At 48.5% G+C, this 21381-nt stretch overlaps 1 protein-coding gene across 1 annotated transcript in view; it reads right to left on the bottom strand.

Moving 5' to 3' along the window:
- Positions 1-21381, bottom strand: part of FAM178B (family with sequence similarity 178 member B) — a 210008-nt gene that overhangs the window by 159265 nt on the left and 29362 nt on the right. Inside the window, exon 7 of the mRNA XM_084808207.1 lies at positions 12385-12493. Coding sequence (XP_084664333.1) covers positions 12385-12493 — 109 coding nt within the window. The remainder of the gene's footprint in view (positions 1-12384; positions 12494-21381) is intronic.

Raw genomic sequence — 21381 nt, 5'->3', positions numbered from 1 at the left:
TAGTCAAAAAATGGCACTTGAAAAAGCAGTGTGGGCAGGAGGAAGGGTTCGGAGTCCCCCCTCCTGCCTGCCCACACTGCGGTAAATCCCGCCCACCCACCATACTCCATGGCAGCTTCATCTGGCATCGACCACAGACTCAAGTCTGCCTGTGGATCTGCCACCGTCCCATCCATTTTGGCCTTCATCCTCCATCACGACGTGAATTAACATGCTCTTGCACAGCTACCATTCCTTTCCATGGGGCTTGCAGCACAGGAGAACTTCCCAGTGGATAGGGATGCGTCAGACCTGCCACCCTTGAGGGCACCCAAGATTGACTGCCTGGCCTTCCATAGGGAGACCTCCGCCTAGAAGAACGGCGCGTGCAGAGGCTGGCTGTCCCTGCTTGAGGAGGAAAGATGTCTCCAGCTCTTCCCCTGGTCCCTGATCAAATTGGCTTTGCCAGCCCTTCTTTTATCTGCCTCCTGGCTCTGCTCAGCATCTTTTTCCAACCTGTCAGTATCAAAACAACATTTAAACTTGGGCTGCCTGACCCCAGGGCTCCTTTCCATGTCCCTCGCTCTCATCCTTGTGCTTGGCTTCACACTGCCACAATGAAACACATCTGGCTGGGCTCATTAGACAGCACTTAACTGCATTTGTAGCAGGCCTGCTGCTCAGCTGCCAGCGCAGCTCTAACCCTGTAATTTAGTACCTGGGCGCCTCTTTCTGTGTGGCTTAAACAATTAGGCAGCTCCATTTTTATGCTCAGCAGAGGGGGAGCCAGAGCCACACGGTGGTTGGGGAAGGGGTGTGCAAGCTGTTGCACCCAATTACACGGAGGGTGGCTTGGAGCTGTGTCAGTGCCCTCGGTCCTCCAAACCCCCCCCCCACTTTAACACGGAGGTGGCTGAGCAGGCCGACAGCATGAATCCGGTTAGGCTGGCAGGCTGGCTTGGAAGTGAAAGACTCCCCCATGATGTGTTGTGGAAGAGAACAAGGGAGAAATGGATGGATGGGAGGACAAAAATGGTAAAGCGGGGGAGGGAAAGCAAATGAGAAAAGCACAAAGGAGAAAGTGAAAGTAAGTGATGACATGAAAGGCAGGAAAGAAGATGCAGGCAGCGACACCCCAAAATACTCCCAAATCCACATTTGGATAATACCTTTATTAGGATCAACCAACATTCCACATGCTTATGTAAGCTTTCCAGTTCTCCGGAACTCTTCATCAGGTACAAAATGCAGGAGATGGGGGAACAAACAACATCCAACAATTCAGAGCTCGAAAGCTCACACAATTTTGTGGAGTTTTGGTTGGTCCTAATAAAGTTATTGCCCAACTGCGGAATTTGGATTGGTGCATGGCTACCTTTGCTTTTTTGTATACCCCAAAATACTGTGTATGTCCCTCCTGCCCCATCCCACCAGCATTGAGATGTTTCAGGGTTGCAGCGCTTACCCTGTTTTGGTCTCCTTTGCAAAGTCACGGGAGGCTTTACTGGGATTGTGCAATATTTGTGTTTCCTTGCAAAGCTATGGCTTGAGCATAGGAGAAGGCATGGCTTTCACACACTGACAGATGTCTCAAAATCCACTGCTCCCACGTAAGATCTCCTGGGAAGCAGGCAGCCAACATCCCCAAGATGCTGTCCTCTTCCCAGAGTCCTTAAAGTCAGTGCACTCATTATGTCCTGCTTCTCCAGCTGTCAGTTTTGCAGACCAGAATCTTGCAGTCAAAGAATCATGAGCTGGAAAACACCCCGGGAAGTCATCTAGTCCAACCCCCAACCTCAATGCCCTGTAACGTGATTTACGCCACTTCAGTGGTTGATTTGTGAAAAGAAAGGTGTGGCTTGCCTGTATGCCATTGCCTCCTGCCCCCAAATCAGGATGACTCAGCAGCACAAGACAAAGACACTCTGCATGTGCTCAGCAGTCTTCTGGTCTATATTAATACTTCATGCAGTCCAAGGATGAACTCTCACATGAAAATGGATTCTGGGGCTAAACTACAGTGCACTTTGGCTTAAAAATGTAGCCATGTGGAAATGTACACCAAGCCAAGGTATGTTTTATATTTCCCTGACTCTGAGATCTGAATGGCTGACACTCATGACACGAGCCAGGCTTTCCAATACAATTCGAAATACTTTCAGTGCCTCCGTAAATAATAAATTACAATTATCACCCAAACAGCAGGCGATAGGGGTTTGGGGGAAGGCGTGCATGAAAAAGGGGGCTTCGAGAATTCGCTGATGTGGATGAAAACCTAAAATTGTTGAAGGGCTAAAAGTTTAGGGCTAAGCTACAGCCAACACTCAGTGGTCCCCATCTTTTTTCGTTTTGCTTTACAAAACGCAGCAAGGGAAGATGCAAACAAAAGCCGGAGACGGATACTCTGCGGGCTCCAGAGAGGAGGGGGCTTCTTAGAATCATAGAATAGTAGGGTTGGAAGGGGCCTACAAGGCCATCGAGTCCAACCCCCTGCTCAATGCAGGAATCCAAGTCAGAGCATCCCTGACAGATGGCTATCCAGCCTCGTCTTGAATGCCTCCAGTGTGGGAGAGCCCCCCACCTCCCTAGGTCATGGGTTCCATTGTCGTATTGCTCTAACAGTCAGTAAGTTTTTCCTGATGTTCAGCCGGAATCTGGCTTCCTGTAACTTGAGCCCATTATTCTGTGTCCTGCACTCTGGGATGATCAAGAAGAGATCCCGGCCTTCCTCTCTGTGACAACTTTTCAAGCACTTGAAGAGCGCCATCCTATCTCCCCTCAGTCTTATCTTCTCAAGGCTAAACATGCCCAGTTCTTTCAGTCTCTCTTCATAGGGCTTTGTTTCCAGTCCCCTGATTATCTTTGTTGCCCTCCTCTGAACCCTCTCCAGTTTGTCTGCATCCCCCTTAAAACGTGGTGCCCAAAACTGGACACAGTACTCCAGATGGGGCCTAACCTAGCTGAGTAGAGGGGAACTAATACTTCCCGGGATTTGCAAGCTATGCTTCTATTAATCCAGCCCAAAAGAGCATTTGCCTTTTTTGCAGCCACATCACATTGTTGGCTCATATTCAGCTTGTGATCTACAACAATTCCAAGATCCTTCTTGCTTGTAGTGTTGTTGAGCCACGTATCCCCCATCTTGTAACTGTGCATTTGGTTTCTTTTTCCTAGGTGCAGAACTTGGCATTTATCCTTATTAAATGTCATTCTGTTGTTTTCTGCCCAGCGCTCCAGTCTATCAAGATCACTTTAAATTTTGTTTCTTAACAGCTTCGTGCCATTGTCCCGCTCAAAATTGCCCTTTGAGGGCAAACAAGCAGCTTGGGAGAGGCAGCAGTTTTTAAGGAGAAAATGGCATGTAAGGAACAGGAGTTAAGAACAAGAATTAAGAATGCTGAAGGCAAACTACAAGCAACTCACATGTGGCTTGGGCCTTAGATCCCAGAAAAGGGAGTGAGTCAAGGACTTACACACCATACACTCCACGTATCACACAGCCCATCTGCCCACTTTGACCCCACAGATACAGATTGCTTCCAATATCTAGCTTCTTTTCTCCACAGCTTTATTTAAAGTGCCCTCACACAAATAATTGGAACAAGTCATTGCAAGCACTCCCGAATTCCAGATTGAGCAACCAAAACAAAGCAGGCAAATTAAACAAATCCCAATTTGAGGTAGCAGAATCTGAGTCCTTTGCACAGAGAATTTTGGATCCCATGAACTTGGAATACGCGCTGGCATGGCACAGCACAGCACATCGGGAACCCACCTCAAAAGGAAAGCCATTTTAAACATTTAAGCCTCAAGTGGTCACCAGAACCAGCTCACTCATGAAGCAGGGTGAGCTGCCCACATCAGGCAGTGGAATGGGAGGAGTGGCAAATTGCACCACGGCACTTTGCTCCACCCCTGCCCAGACAGCATGCCAAAGCAGCCTCCAGCGGGTGCTCTGGAGAGTCCTGCCAGCTGCTTTCCCACATTGGCATTTGCCGCTGAGAGAGAGTGGCCACTGGAGCTCTCTAAAGCACCTGCCCACCCTCTCCTTCCCTCATCACATGCAGCTGGAAGAAGCAGCAGCAGAGTCTCACAAGATTTGTGTGAACTCCTGTGAGAGCCTCGCGGCCACTTCTTCCAATGGGTCTCCATAGAGCCAATGCAGTGGCAGTAAAGGGAAGATGGGCACAGGCTGGGGGAAGGGGTGGGGAATTGCAGCAGCGGCAGTAAAGGGAAGATGGGCACAGGCTGGGGGAAGGGGTGGGGAATTGCAGCAGCGGCATGTCATGTCTTCTCTCTCACTTCAGGTGGCAAAAGACCTTGCCACCTGAAGTGGCAAGGTCTTGCTATACTATTCCTTTCCTGGATTGTACCAGTTCAGGCTGCAGCGTGTGTGCATTTGAATAATGCCTCTTCCACAGAAAGAACTCTCAGAACATAAGAGTACTAGAATGCCAGGCAGAAGGGTTTTCTATAGCCTTCCTCCTAATCTAGTATTCTGTGTGAGGACAGTTTTTATGTATTACCAAGCTATACACATTCCATCTCAAGGCTATGATCATGCAGACACCATGACTTCAATGTCAGCAGCTTTTATTTTCTCCTGCCCAACCCTGCTTTTTGTAACACTTTGCCTGAAGAGATCTGGAGATCTCAAATCTTGCACATTTGTTGTGATCTTTTGGTTGGTTTAATAAAGGTGTTATGCTCATATGGATTTTGGAATTTTGCTTATGGCCAACGTAGTACTTTGCTTTACGCGAGCTCTAACAGTTACATGATACAGCTTCACCGTTCAGGGGTAATGCAGCTTTTGTTATTTTTTTCCTGCAATGGTGCGAGCTCGACACTTGTGGTTCAAAATTAAAACAGACCCAAATGCTGAGTTCATCATTTTTATTATTATTTACTTTCTCGAGAATGTATCTGCGCGAGGAAGGGCAGGGGCGTGTGAAGGTGCACACATCTGAGCAGAAGGAGAATAAAGAGTCAGAATTCCAGGCCTCAGCCCTTCCTCTGAGCTAAGAACCCTGTGGAGATCCATTAATAATTTCCTACTCAGCAAAGTCTGTTTATTGTTCCTGCAAGAAGCCGGGAGATAGGAGCTTCCGTCACAGAAAGCATGATTTCCAGACAGGTCCTCCTACGGTGAGATAGGTGGCTTATTTGCTGTAAGGCTGCAAGACCAGAGCGAGGCATTTTGATGCCTGATGCAGAAATTCCAAATGGCACACCACCCACTTCCAACTAATTAACTCCTGTACAATCCAGCGGGATGTTCTCCTACATGAGCCTCATTAAAATGAATGGGAGCTACTCAAGAGGTGCTCTTACACAACCCCTGTTCATTTCACTGAGGCTTGTGCAGGTTCTAGCCCTGCCTTCTGGGGCAACAGAGAACAACATAAGCATCAGAGGAGTCCTGCTGGATCAGACCAAGGGTCCATCTAGTCTAGCATTCTGTTCACACAGTGGCCAACCAGCTGTCGACCAGGAACCCACAAGCAGGGCATGAGCGCAACAGCACCATCCCACCCATGTTCCCCAGCAGCTGGTGTTATATAGGCATACTGCCTCCAGTACTGGAGGTGGCATATAGCCATTGGGACTAGTAGTCGTTGATAGCCTTCTCCTCCAGGAATTTGTTTAACCCCCTTTTAAAGCCATCCAAGGCGGTCGTCATCACTACATTATGACTTCTCCCTCTTCTGCATGACAGCCTGCCAAATTTCTGAAGACCATGATCATGTCTCCCCTTAATCTTCTCCTGGGTAAACATATCCACCTCTTTCCACCACCCTTCGTAGTACTTGGTTTCCAAACCCATCACTGTTCTGTATGCCCTCCGCTGGCCACACTCCAGTTTGTCAATGTGCTTCTATAGTGGGGTGCCCAGAACTGGACACAGTGCCCCAAATGCAGCCTGACTAACGCACAACAGATTGGAACTATTGCTTCTCGTCATCTCGATGCTGTGCTCCTGTTTATGCAGCTTAAGCTTGCGTATTTTTAGCAGCCAGGTTGCACTGCCTGAAACTGTGAAAAGTGAGTGTGCGAGTTCTCTTGTGTACCCATTTTCGCCACTTGTAATGTGCGAAGGTGGCACCCGCTGCCTCTCGTAATCATGCCGGCACTGGCCTCGAGCCTTCCCGGCTCTTGCATCGATCTACCTGAGCAGCAAAATGCTCTCTCACGCACGCACAGTGGTTCACCTCTTGAGTCATTAAGGTTTAATAGTCTCACTGCACAGAACAGCGGGGAATTTTTCTGCCTGGAGTTGTGTAGGTGAAACAAGATCATCGTTGCAGCCCCTTCTGGATTAAGATGTATGAACCCACAAGCAGCCAACATAAATTACACCCACACTATGAACTTAAAAAGCTACTTGCCTACCAGACATATTACAGGAATTATTACTTATAACAGCAACAGCGGAAATGTACCAGAGGTGTCCCAGAGCCAGTTCAAACACTGAGGAAGGACACATGGTATAGTCCTCCTGGGCCTGTACTGTACCAGCACAGAATGCATGGGGGTTATTTGTCTGAAATCTCTCTCCTGCATCAAAATTTCTCTGCATGTGTAAAATTTAGCTTCTCCCTCTCATCTCCCTGAAGGATGAGCTTTTTCACACGCGGTGAGGTTTTTCTAGGGATGGATGGGCATCCCCCCAATCCGGGTTCTCCAGGCCCCTGCCCAGCCCCTGCTCGTGCACCCCCGGACCCGCATCCAAGTTCTCCGCTGCTTGCCGAGCTGCCCTCACCTGTCCTCCAGTGCCACAATTGCCATTTTGTGAAAAAAATGACAATTGCGAATATGTGCACATCTAGTTATATGCAAAATGGCACCATGAATCACTCCTATATGCAAGATCACAGGTGTCAATAGGACATTTACACCTGTAACCTTGCATATATGGGCTATTCATGGTGCCATTTGCATAAGACTAGATGTGCGTATATTCGCAATCACCCTTTTTTATTTAAATGAGGATTGCGACACTCGAGGACGGGTCTTGGGTGAATGCCAGTGGCTCAGCAAGCAAGCGGGGTCAAGCAGGGGCAGGGGCTCAGTGGGCACAGCTCAGGGGTGAAGGTGGGGGGTCTCCCACACTCCCGAACCCAATCGGGTACCCGCACTATCCCTAGGTTTTTCTGACATGGGAGCTTTTCAGGTATTTCAAGGGGCAACCTGGAGCTCTCCCCACCAGCGGCGTCTACTTTCTTTACCTGGACCAGGCACCTTTCACTACCCCTGAAAATTTTATTGGAAAGTAAGATTTCTTGCCAAGAAAGTAAGCAGACAAACAAGCCTATTAACCCCTCTCTGTGCATGCTGCAGTCCCAACAAAAACTCCCCCCCACCACACACACACACACACACACACACCACAGCTATTATCTTAAAAAAAACAAAACCAATGCCCCCCGTCCCAGCAACCATGAGACTTCAAGTGAGGAGTTTAGCATCATGTCTAATTTGGCTCCAACAACACGGGAACCCAACAGGGACAAGTGGTGAACTGTGAACGGCCATTCAAACACAGGACTGGATTATTAAAGCAGCTCCCGCAGAAACAAGAACAGCAACCTGGACAGCGAAAGTCCAAAGAAATGCCTGGCAGAGGCAAGCCAAAAAAGAGAACTCTGCCCTGCCTTGCCCCACCCCTGAAGGCTCTCAACAATGAGGTTTTCTTCTGCCACGGCCTCCCCATGGGCCTCGGTATCCCATGCTGATGGAAGTCAAAGAAATGCAACTCCCCCCCAGCCCCTCCCTTGGGTTCAAAGAGACAGGGTCTGCCAAAGTGCCGGGAGCAGGAAGAGCACTCTGTAAATGCACAGCAATATTATCTGGCGGGATGTGAGGCAGGAAGGAAAGGGAGGTGTAGAATGTATTTAAAGAGCAGTCCCCAGCCAGGGAGAGCTGGAAGCCAGCCAGGGCTCGGCTGACGTGCAGAAGGGCTTGGGGAGCGGACCTGGCCCAGGGAACCACCCACTGCAACTCAGCCCGTAGCCCACAAAGCAGGCACCTAGCGCTCAAAGCTGCACCCCGCTCAAGCTTGTGCTGGAGATAGGATAGATAGGAGACAGGGACACAGAACTGCTTGAGAGGTTGAAACCCCTTCCTGATATGAGGAAGGGCAGAAGTGTTTGCGTTTGGTTTTTCCATTTGGAAAAAAGGATGACTAAGTGGGCGGGGAGGGGGGGAAGATGCTACGATACAGGTTTTTGAATTTATGAATAGGGATGGGGAGAAATTTGTTCACTCTGCATTTTAATCCTGTGCTTTCAAATTGAAACTTGGTTATTCTTAGAAATTCGCACTTCTTTGAATTTCACAATGGCACGCTCCAGTTTTTAAAAATGCTTACAAAAATGCATACATTGGGGAAAAGTGCACACAAAAATGCATATATTACTGAAAATAACATTAAAAACACACTGTAGTACAAAAAAACACTTGCAAAAATTGTGCATATTGGGCAAATTTCAAAAAGGCACATACTAGGAGTAATACACAGAAAAATATGTAAACATTTTCTTGCAAGCTTAAAAGAAAAGAAAAAATCTCAAAGTCCAGGATGAGCCAAACTAAGACTAGAAAGATGAGAAAATGAGAGAAACCAAAATTGACAGATTTGTCCAGCCCTGCTTATGAATGGTACGTATGGAGATGGTAGAGAGAGATTTTTCTCCCTCTCTCATAATATATGAACTCAGGAGCTGCCCAATGGATAGATTTAGGGCAGACAAAAAGGCGAACTACTCCACAGAATGGGACTTTTGGAACTCCCCAACCCAAGAAGTGGTGATGCTTAGCCACCCACTCAGAGAGCATTAATAGAGCATTAGAAAAGCTAATGGAGCAGAAGAGCAAGAGGCCTATTCACACCTAGTAGCCATGAGAGCTGCATGGGAGCACAAGTTCAGAGGCACTCTATCTCTGCAGTGACCATGGGGCCAAAGTCCACCCCCCCACATGACCACCCAGAAAGTGGCAGGTGATGAGGGCAACATAAGCAAACTCCATTTTATTCCTGTAGTCATGACGGTGCTATGATTTATGTGAGCTTAATATGCAAACCTGCACATGCTCAGAGTATTGGTTTTTCATTTTGTTTTTTTACATCAGGGTTGGCAAACAGTTTTGTTGCTGTTCTAACATCAGGAGCGGAGAAGAAGCAGTTGTAAAGCAGAGAACAGTGGCTGGGTGTGCGGAGAAGAGAAATGTTAGTTCAGTAATACACCTGGGCTGTCCAAAGGGGCTGCCAACGAGATCATTCAGTCTGGGCTCTAAAGTCACCTAGATGCACCATTGTCCCTCTGAGCCCCAGGTGTTGGGGACACCCAGCAAGGAAAGGGCTGCCACCTTTGTGGCCTTCCTGGGGATACCTGGCCATTAGCCACTCCTGGAAAGAGAATGCCAGGAAAGACTAACCTTTTGCTCTGACAGAGCAAGGATCTCCCCATCTACTCCTGTTTCTGTGCAGGAATTAGCAGCCAGGCCCACACGACCAGAGGTGATCTGGGGCCTACCAAGGCTATGGGACTCATCGTAAAGGTGGGTGGGGTGGGGGTGACTCCAAAGTAAGCCCCAAGAATCCCATCCTGGTAAGCTTTTGGCCTCCCACAGCTTCTTGGAGAAGCTCTTGGGAAAGGGCCGTGGCTCAGTGGTAGAGCCCCTGCTTAGCACGAGAAGGTCCCAGGTTTGATTCTTGGCTGGAAAAACCCCTGTGTGAAACCCCAGAGAGCCGTTGCTGCCGGTCAGTGCTGCCAATATGGGGCTAGATGGACCCAGGGCCTGACACAGTGTAAGGCAGCTTCTGATGTTCCTACGTCCTAAGAGTTGCTTTTCCCCAGCCACACTGCAAACAGCAGGGGAAGGAGCAGCCAGCGAGGCGGGCAACCCTCATCGCCTTCTCCACCTCCTGCCGCTTCACCGAGCCGGAACTGGTCCCCTCCTTCCCTCACAGAGGCTGCAAGGACCAACTGCCCTAGGAGCAGGAGAAGAAGAAGCTGTGTGCAGCCACCATCACTTGAAATAGCCTGCCGTTGTAATGACACAATGTCGTTCTTATTGGCAGTATGTAAGTTGCTCTGGCAGCCTTGTGGCTGAAGAGCGGGATAAAAATGTTAACGAACACAATAATAACAATAATAATGCACACAATACATGGATCTCTGCTTCGGCACCGAAAGTGTTCCTCCTGGTATGGCACAAAATCTGGCATTCTGAGAACCTGAAGCTGTTTTTTTTTTAGTCAATCTTCTAGCCCTCAAGGTTGCAGACAAACAACAGCTCAAGAACATGTACAGAGAATTTAGTGAGAGCATAGAAACCAACAGAAAACTCAGGAAGCAGGGAATGGGCAAACGAGGCAGGCTTTGGCCATGAGTAGGGTGAAGGTTCATGGAGTCCACACCAGAGGAGAGGAGAGCGCCTGGCTGCAGAAAGACAATCCCAACAGTCAAAAGCTCACAAAAGAGTTACTTGGGCTAAGGAGGGTTTGAAAGCCTCCAGCCTCACACAGAACTACAATTCCCTCGGTGGCAGGGAAGTCATGGCACTATAACCGGCAGTGGGGTAGACATGCCGCAAGAAGGAAAGCTGTTTCTGGGTGAAGATAGATGTAATGTTAAAAAAAAGAGCTCCCAGGCACATCCCTCAGCCATAGGGTAAGCTCATCTTCCTTCTGTTTCACAACTGAAATGACAGACGTTCAAACCAGTGATCTGAATTCTGGCACAGATGTCAGTCCTGACCCTCCTCAAATCCTTCATGCAACCTGTCTGCTTTTTCTATTATTGTTATTGTTATTAATATTATTAAACTACCACATGAATGTGAATGCATTTGTCACCTTAATAACTAACAAAAAATGAAAAGTGCAAATAAATAAATAAATAAATAAATGTGCCAAATTGCCATGGGGAATTAGGGGAGCAGCCTCACAGCTCTGAAAAGAGTACATTTGTCTTCACCGTTTATTAAGTTCATCAAGTTTGCAAAACAGGCAATGCCACAAAACCTGTAAGAGCTGGTTTGTGATGACAGCCTGTCCTGGCACAGCCCACATGATGTTCTCTCACTATCTCCACAGAATGAGAGAGTGCAGTTGCCAGCTTTGTCCCTGCCAATTGTCTGGTGCCTTTAACAAGCTAAGCAACAAGCAGACGTTCAACAGGTGAAGCTTTGTGCCAGGCTGCAGAGGAACACCCATAAAAGACTCACTTTCCAGATTTCTGTTGGTCATGCTGCTGTTTAAAAGCACAAAAGCCCTGATGGGAAAAAAAGCTGGCAACCTCCTAGGAGACCACTAACACACTCACACTCACACACACACAGCTGTCATAGCGCTTCACTGTGTTTCTGGCTACCAGAAGGGAAGAAGAGGGAACCACAAAATCAGCCACCCTAGTGCCATGCAAATGTGTCCCTCAGTGGCAGCTGCCTGTCCTGGGGTGGTAGTTGGCAACGAGGGCAGTAAAGGGAAAGACAGAGATGTGCTAGGGAAGGGCAACAGATGCCTGGGGCGTAACTCTGCATGTCACAGGGTGTACTGCAGTGGTCATTTTTGCTCTAAAAAGTAAAGGGGGTATGCAGATTTTTCTAACTGCCAAGGGTGCTGGAATATCTTGTTACAGACAGCCCCAGGAGAAGAGTAAGAGGTAGCATGAGCATTGCCTAATTATGTACAAGTCCATTTTCTCTCCCTGTCCACTTCAAGCACCCTTTATTTGTTTGTTACATTTATATCCCGCTTTTTCCTCCAAAGAGCCCAAGGCAGCGTACACGATCCTCCTCCTCTCCCTTTTATCCTCACAAGAACCCTGCGACGTAGGTTAGACTGAGAGTCAGTGACTGGCCCAAAGTCACCCAACGAGCAGGGATCTGAACCCGGTTTTCCCTAGTTCAACAATCTAACCACTACATTACACTGCCTCTCCTTCAGCTACAACAGGAAAAATGTGCCAGCTTGTTAACATTCACGAAGCCAGCAGATGTGTCGGTTATTCAGCACAGCAGCAGTGCAAAACATCCTTTTCACAAGAGCCCGGCATGCTTGGGAGATGCAGAATTCCCACCCCACCCCTTTGTCCTTCACTCAAGCAAAGGTGCTTTCTGGAGCACAAAGGAGTCTGTTCCATAAGGCTAACGGTTTGCCCAATTAACCAAACATGCTTCTTAAAAAGCAGTGATTGAAATTTTACTTGATTAATCAGGCTAACTGACTGGTGCCCACAGCAACAGTCAGGCCTGTGTGTGCGAGGGAGGAGAGAGCTGTGCCTTGACCTGGGAGCACAAAGGGTGGTGAATGGTGCCTGCTCCATCTCACGTTTGCCTTGTGCACTGCTGCCATCTAGTGGCAAGTCCTCATGCCTGCAAACAGGCCACTTGGCTTACCTGGAAGAGCCAACGCTGGACAGGGCGTCGGGGACACCAGGACGCACCACGGTACAGGGAGGTGAGGAAGCCATCTTGGAGGAGTGCCATCTGGTGGGTGAACTGGGAGCTGAAGACACAGAGAGGAGAGGGGATTAAGTACTGAGGAGCAATAGGGCGATGACCTTCCCTCTCCCCGGTACCAGCCAAGGTTTTCATGGACATGGTGTTAGACTTTGACCTGGAAAACTGGGGTTCACTCTTAGCCCAGCCTCACTGGTGAGCTAAGACAACACCAGTCCTTAGGAAAATATTCTTGCACAGAGGTGACAGAGAGAGACAGGAAGGAAGCATGGAAATGGACAAGGAGCCCTGCAGATCTCAAAGGCTAACGATTTGCTCTGGCATAAGTTTGCATGGACTAGAATCTGTTTCATCAGCTACCTGGAGTCCTATGGAGAGTTTCAGGTTTATACACAGCACATATGGAGGCGGCAGGGGGAATGAATTGAAAACAGTGAGGTCAGAAGGAAAGGAAATGCAGAAAGTACTGAGAGTACAATCACATTATTCACAATGCTCATTCGCAGTGCAGCAGATCAGCGTTCTGCTGCTGATTTCTGAATATTGCCATTTCTGATGTCAGGTTTCTGTCCATGTATTCTTTTCCGTAGAGACTGGCCTGTTTGCCCTATGCAGAATGTGGAAGCAAGAGACAGCCGCCCCCACCCCCCAACCTAAAACAGCTACTCACTAGCAACAACAGGCCACATAACAAGGATACGAACACAGGGATCAGACCCTGCAACAAATCAAGGTGCCAGCTCTGTCCCCATGCCCACTCTGGAAGCACTAGTTACAGGACCTAATCATGTCAGCCACAACTTTAGGGGCTCATTCACGTGCTCGTGTTCCCATGTGATACATCCCATCTTCCGTCAGCAGTGCCCTTCTGCATTCTACATGGGGCAAACAGGCCAGTCTCTATGCTCAAGAATAAATGCACACAAATCTGACATCAGAAATGGCAACATTCAGAAACCAGTGGCAGAACACGTCAGCCTCCCAAGATGCTCTTCCTGACCTTAAAGTGGCCCTTGTGGAGCAAAGGAATTTCAAATGGAGATTAGAGTTTAATTCTATCACCACAGGCTTGAATGGGGATAGTGGATTTTTATCACACTACGTATGTTCATTGGCTTACATGGTGCCAGGACGTTTGTGTTTCAAGCAGGTAGTACAATGTGAATGACCACTGTTAATAACGTGATTGTCACTTTATGCATTTCCTTTCCTTCTGACCTCACTGTTTACAATTCTTCCTCCTGCCCCCCTTGCCATATGTACTGTTTATAAACCATATGTACCATATATTTGGAAACCTGTGGCAGAACATTTCAGCCTCCCAGGACACACCGTCACAGATCTTAAAGCAGCCCAGTGCGGAGCAAAGGAATTTCAAACAGAGATTAGGGTGAGAGACTGCTGAGTCAGAATTCATCAACAAGTTTAATTTTATCGCTAGAGGCGTGAATCAGGATAATGGATTTTTATCACACTACATGTATCAATTGGCTTACCTGCTGCCAGGATGTTTGTGTTAACAGCAAGAACTGCGCTGTGAATGATCACTGTTAATAATGTGATTGCCACTTTCTGCATTTAATTTCCCTCTGACTTCACTGTTTACAATTCTTCCCCCTACCATATGTCCTGTAGAGAAACTTGAAACTCTCCACAACACTCCACACATCTGATGAAGCAGGCTCTAGTCCACGAAGGCTTATATCAGAATAAATTTGTTAGTCTTTAAGGTGCCACAAGACTCTTGTCATTTTTGCTGCAACAGACTAACATGACTTGTTGTTGTTGTTGTTCAGTCGTTCAGTCGTGTCCGACTCTTCGTGACCCCATGGACCATAGCACGCCAGGCCTTCCTGTCCTGCGCTGTCTCCCGGAGCGTGCTCAAGTTCATATTCATTGCATCCGTGATGCTATCTAGCCATCTCATCCTCTGCCGTCCCCTTCTCCTTTTGCCTTCAGTCTTTCCCAGCATCAGGGTCTTTTCCAGGGAGTTTTCTCTTCGCATTAGGTGGCCAAAATATTGGAGCTTCAGCTTCATTATCTGTCCTTCCAATGAGCACTCAGGGTTGATTTCCTTTAGGGTGGACTGATTTGACCTCCTTGCAGTCCAGGGCACTCGTAAGAGTCTTCTCCAGCACCACAGTTCGAAAGCATCAATTCTTCGGTGCTCAGCCTTCCTTATAGTCCAGCTCTCACAGCCATACATTACTACTGGGAAAACCATAGCTTTGATTAGACGGACCTTTGTCGGCAAGGTGATGTCTCTGCTTCTTACTATGCTGTCTAGGTTGGCCATAGCTTTCCTCCCAAGGAGCAAGCGTCTTTTAATTTCATGGCTACAGTCACCGTCTGCGGTGATCTTGGAGCCCAAGAAAGTAAAATCTGTCACTGCTTCCATTTCTTCCCCTTCTATATGCCAGGAAGTGATAGGGCCAGATGCCATGATCTTCGTTTTTTTAATGTTGAGTTTCAAACCAGCTTTTGCACTCTCCTCTTTCACCCTCAACAAGAGGCTCTTGAGATCCTCTTCGCTTTCTGCCATTAGGGTGGTATCGTCTGCATATCGGAGGTTGTTGATAATTCTCCCGGCAATCTTAATTCCGACCTGTGATTCATCCAACCCGGCATATCTCATGATGTACTCTGCATATAAGTTAAATAAGCAGGGTGACAATATGCAGCCTTGTCGTACTCCTTTCCCAATTTTGAACCAATCGGTTGTTCCATGTCTGGTTCTTACTGTTGCTTCTTGACCCTCGTACAGGTTTCTCAGGAGACGGGTAAGGTGGTCTGGTATTCCCATCACTTTCAGAATTTGCCACAGTTTGTTGTGATCCACACAATCAAAGGCTTTAGCATAGTCAATGAAGCAGAAATAGACGTTTTTCTGGAATTCTCTTGCTTTCTCCATGATGCAGCGAATGTTGGCGATTTGATCTCTAGTTCCTCTGCCTCTTCTAAACCCAGCTTGTACTTCCGGTAGTTCTCGGTTCGCATACTGCTGAAGCCTAGCTTGTAGGATTAGCCCTCTGGAAATGAATGATCCAAGCACAGCTAAATGGAATGAGGGACAGTATCACCCAATACCAGACAATGTGAGCACTGGGGCATCTGGCTGTCTACTACCAGAAACGGAATAGTGGTGAGACTAAATGGGACTTTTGGTCAGTGAAGGCTGGTGGCTCTGAAGTCAGTGGGGCAGTGGATCCGCTCCGGATTTCAGTCAGAAGCACCCTGGGTACCTCCTTCAGAGTTCTGACTGGTTCTGACTGAAACCCGGAGCAGATTCATGACCCCACTGACATGGGAGACACCAGCTTCCACTGCCTTTGGCCTGATCCTTCAAGGCACATTTTTATCGTCTTAAGTGGAAGATAACAAGAAATTAACATGTATTTGTCAGCTAGACAGAGTATTTCATCTACAGCAAGGCACAACTGAAATGGGTTTCTGTTCCACCCCTTCTCTTCCTAAACTACAAGATAACTCTTGGGAGTCCTGCTAAGAACAGGAAGAAAGGGCCCCCCTCAACCCGCTGAAGTTCAGAGAGGCATTGAACCTTCATTGTTTTCAGATCTCAGTGAAGAAAATGGATGGATGGGAGGTGCCCATCCAGGACCCTGACAAAGCCAGTGAAATCAATCTACGGACACAATGGGAAGAGATTTGCAAGGTGAATTTCTTGCCCAGCACATGCATAGATACTGAGCTGCATGAGAAAGCCCAAGGATGAATCCCTGATTTCTTTGGATTTTGTGGAAGACAGTCAGACTTGGACTGGGGTGGCCTGGGTTTGAATCCCCTTCAACCAAGAAGCCCCTCACGGCTCTACATCGTTTTTTGCCTTAAATTGCTCCCTGAAGCCCTGCATTCACCAGCCTTTGCCAACTGGGGGCCTTCCAGATGTTTTGGACCATAACTCCCAGGATTCCTGACCATTGGCCAAGCTGCTGAAGGCTGATGGGAGCTAACATCCAACACATCTGGAGGGTGTCAAGGTTGGGGAAGGCTGGAGCACACGAATGGCACCTAGTATTGATTTTAACATGGCAGTGCAAGTTGGCTCTTCCTCATGGGCCAGGGGGATGGCAGGGATGGGCAAAAGCAGACCATGTGGAACCCAGGTCTGAACACCAAAGGCAGGTCTTCCATACAGGCTACAGATGGATTGATTTATCTCAGATATCGACCCCGGCCTTCAGACCATTTCCCAGGGTGGCTTACAAAGTATCAAAATACCATTTTTAAAAAGTCAAATAGGATTACATATACATATAAACTTTATTGTATATAGCCTACGCTATACCCACAGGGCTTTACAATGTTTAAAAATGTGAAAAAGAAAGAAACCTTTTCCAATACAAAACTTTGATTTAAATAAAAATTATTTTAAAACTCAACAAACATTAAAACATACAAATAACATTTTTTAAAACCAGCAGAAATCAAAAGAATGACATCCAACCATAGGCAAAGTTTAAGGGTGCTTCCAGATAGAGGGCTCTTAGTCCTACTAATTAGAAGGCACTGTGCCTAGGGATGGCGGAGAATTTCTCCACGAATCTCGGGGAGGCCGAATGCCAAAGCATTCGGCCCCCCGAAATTGGCGGTGAAATTCTCCGCCCCCCCGCCCCCCCCCCGGGATGGGACTTACCTCCCTCGAATGTCCCTCTCGGTGGCGGGTCCCAGCGGCGGTTCGGCAGCGGTTCGGCGGGGGTGGTGGCTGGTCTTCCGACCGGCTGCCGCCGCCGCCATTACAAAGTGAATTTTTTTTAAAAAACACACATACCCATGATAGGCTACGTAACGATTTACGTAGCCTATCACGGCTAGATTTCCAAAGTCAGCCGTGATAGGCTACGTAAATCGTTACGTAGCCTATCATGGGTGACTTTGAAAAAAAAAAGCGCGTACGCAAATGGCGGCGCCCATGGGCACCGCCATTTGCGTTCCTTATTTGGGCCCGGGTAGTCTACGTAAAGATTTACGTAGACTACGGCAAAAATAAGGGCAACGCAAATAGCCCATGGGCACCGCCATTTGCGTACGTACTTTTTTTTTTCAAAGTCACCCATGATAGGCTACGTAATGATTTACTTAGCCTATCATGGCTGACTTTGGAAATCTAGCCGTGATAGGCTATGTAAATCGTTACGTAGCCTATCACGGGTGTGTGATTTTTTTAAATTCACTTTTTTATTTTGCGGCCGGGGAGACGGGGCGCTTCTCCCCGGCCTGAATTTCGGCCAGGCGAGGCAGGGCGCCTCCCCCCCCCGGCCTGAACTTCGGGGGGAGAACCGAAGCGCCTCCCCCCCACTGCGAAGCAAGCTGCGGGACCGGGTAAGTGACTTTCGTACATCCCTAATTGTGCCGCTGTTTTTATTTTATTTATTTATTAAATTTATTAATCGCCCATCTGGCTGGTCACCCAGCCACTCTGGGCAATGTACAAGAATATAATAAAACCGTTTAGAACAATAACATTCTACAATAAAAACATTTTCTAAAATACCCTAACCCACCCCAAATGCCTGCCTTAACAACCACGTTTTTAATGCACGGCGGAAGCTCATTAAAGAGGGGGCATGGCAGAGTTCCCTAGGGAAGGAGTTCAACAGAGTGGGGGCCACCACAGAAAAGGCCCTCTCCCTCGTCCCCACCAGTCTAGCTGTCCTGGCTGATGGGACAGAGAGAAGGCCATCCGAGGCTGATCTTGTTAAGCAGCCTGTCTGGTATTGCTGGAGGCGCTCCTTAAGATAGGCTGGGCCGGAACCATATAGGGTTTTAAAGGTCAAAACCAACACCTTGAATTTGGCCTGGAAAAAACTGGTAACCAGTGCAACTCCTTCAGCACTGGGGTGATGTGATCTCGCCAGTGGCTGCCCTTAAGCAGGCAAGCCACCGCGTTCTGTACCAGCTGCAGCTTCCGAACCATCTTCAAGGGTAACCCCACGTAAAGCGCGTTACAGTAGTCTAAATGAGAGGATACCAGGGCATGTACTACCAATGGGAGCAGATGGTCAGGAAGGAAGGGGCACAGCCGCTGTATCAGATGGAGTTGGTACAGCGCTGTCTGGCTGACAGCTGACACCTGAGCCTCCATGGACAGCTGGGAGTCCAAAATGACCCCCAGGCTGCGGACCTGGTCTTTCAAGGGTAGCTGTACCCCATTCAACACCAGGTCAACATCCCCCAGCCTCCTCTTGTCTCCCACCAAAAGTACCTCGATCTTGTCAGGGTTCAGCTTCAGCTTATTCCTCCCCATCCAGCCACTCACTGTCTCCAGACATTTGGACAGGGATTCTACGGCCAACCTTGGTGAAGATTTGAACGAGAGGTAGAGCTGCATGTCATCTGCCTACTGATGACACCGCACCCCAAACCTCCTGATGATAGCCCCCAGTGGCTTCACATAGATGTTAAATAGCATCGGGGAGAGGATGGAACCCTGTGGCACCCCACAAGTGAGTGGCCACGGGTCCAGAGCCTCCTCTCCCAGTGCTACCCTCTGATACCTGCCAGAGAGGAAGGACCAGAACCACCGCAATAGGGTGTCTCCAATGCCCAACCCCTCCAGGCGGTCCAGGAGTATACCGTGGTCAACGGTATCAAAAGCCGCTGAGAGGTCAAGGAGAACAAGGAAGGAGCATTCACCCCTATCCAGAACCCCCCTCATATCATCCACCAAGGCGACCAAGGCCATTTCTGTCCCATGCCCAAGCCTGAAGCCCAACTGAAGTGGGTCTAGATAATCGGTTTCTTCCAAGTGTGCCTTCAACTGTATCGCCACCACCCACTCAATCACCTTGCCCCAAAATGGCAGATTCGAGACTGGGCGAAAGTTGTTCAAAACTCGGAGATCCAAGGAGGGCTTCTTTAAGAGCGGTCTTATCACTGCCTCCTTGAGGGCTGATGGCATCACTCCCTCCTCAAGGGAGGCGTTCACCACCACCCTGATCCCCTCACCCAGCCTCTCTCTGCAGCCCATAGTGAGCCAAGATGGGCAAGGATCAAGTAAGCAGGTGGTCGGCCTTACAGATGAAAGCACCATTTCCTCCTTAACAGACAGAAGCAGTGGTGGGAAGACATGGGAAGGTTACGAATGAAAGATAATGGTGTCTGGACCCCGCCAAAACCTCCGTCAATGAGACAAGGTGATGGTGCTATAAAAGCCGCCTGGAAGCATTCTAAGGGCCTCTGTACACCAGTGTTTTGTTGTGAGTTGGGCACTCCCCAATTGCATCTTTGTGTGAGGCATTTTACATGATGCTGTTCCCCCTCCTGTTGTTGTTCCAGGCTTTCCGTCTCCTCTCCATACTACCCCATGATGGGGAAAATGTGGTATTTTCCATGCCTGCACCATGATAGCACCAGCAGCAGCCCGTGTAGCTGTGCAACAATGGAAGCAAGTGCTTTTCCGGGGGGTGCAGTTTGGATGAAGACGGCACTGATGTGACAAGTTGGGAGTGTCACCCCGGCACACCTGCACCCTCCCTGCTCCACCTCATTTGTTACTGTTTGCAGCAGAGTGGTGCCATGGCGGAGAATGTCTAGAACCCAGAAATCTCTTATTTCACACACATCATGTCCCAAATAATTTTGAAAATAGGTTTCATTTATTTATTACATTTATATCCCGCCTTTTTTCCTCTTTAAGGAACCCGAGGCGGTGTACATAACCCTCCTCCTCTACATTTTATCCTCACAACAACAACCCTGTGAGGTAGGTTGGGCTGAGAGGCAGTGACTGGTCCAAAGTCACCCAGTGAGCTTCCATGGTCGAGTGGGAACCCGGATCTCCCGACTCCCAGTCCAGTACTCTAGCCACTACACCACTCTTGCTCTATTTCTATTCCTACCCTCTTAAACCTTGGGGGGAACACAGAGAGGCTCACAAATCAAGGGAATACGCAATATAAATGCAAATACTTTATTTATTTATTTAAATTACTTTTACCCCGCTCTTCATCTCCCAAAGCTCCCACAGCGGCTTACAAAAGACTGCAAGATGCTCTGGGTTGCTCGCTTGGGTGTACCAATCACCGTGAAGCAACCAGCCAGAAGAGGGAGGTACTATGGAGCACAGACCCGGAGCGTGTAAGGGTTTGTCTCACAACATGTCCGGTTCTTACGAGACGCACCACCCCTCTGTGGAATGATAAAAAGCAGAGCATAGGGAGGTAAAAGAAGCCCATATAAAGACCCCTGTGCTTGAACAGTAACCAGAAACAGTGGTACTGTGGTGGAATAAAGAGGTTGTGCAGATGTGCTAAATGAAATCCTTTAAAAGCCCGGGGGGGGGGGGGATCTTTGCCTGGCACCAGAATGCCATCATAGTAGACACCAGGTAGGCCTCCCTGGGACAAGTATCCCATAACTGAGGTGTCACCACAAAGAGGGCCACCCACACACCTCAAAGTGCAAGGGCACAGGAGAAGGGCATCTGCTGGAAGATCTCAGCCATTCATTGCTCCTTGTAGCCAGCCAGGTTCAGCTTTCTTCTATCCTGCTATGTAAGTCCATCCCTTTTGTGTCTGTTGCCTGACAAATATATATATTCGTCGTCAACAGGGAATGAGCAGTCTCTGCATGTGTGTGCACCAATCCTGCTCCTCCAACTCACAACCCTGATGCTGCAGCTCAATGAGCTGCCCCCCTGGGTTGCCAAGGAGTAAAGATCTGGTGGAATGTGCCCGAGGTTTTCCCAACTGCTCGCCAGAGTCAAAATCCTGATCGCCACTGCTGGCCTGATGACTGTATTTGTCGACGCCTACTTCCATATCCAACACGGGGCTTGTACAACCTCTAGAGACTTTGCTCTTTGATCAGAGGAAACTGCAGTTCTGCAAAGGTATGTGTGTGTGTGGGGGGGGGGGGGACCTTAGCCTTCAATGGAAACCTTTCCCTCAGGCCTTCTTCTGAAAGGGCTCCCCC

This window comes from Heloderma suspectum, chromosome 6, assembly GCF_057233095.1.
Source record: "Heloderma suspectum isolate Gila_16-S chromosome 6, 16-S_ref, whole genome shotgun sequence".
NCBI classification, from domain to species: domain Eukaryota; kingdom Metazoa; phylum Chordata; class Lepidosauria; order Squamata; family Helodermatidae; genus Heloderma; species Heloderma suspectum.
The sequence above is the reverse complement of the archived record's forward strand: the minus strand, read 5'-3'. Positions and strand labels throughout refer to the sequence as shown.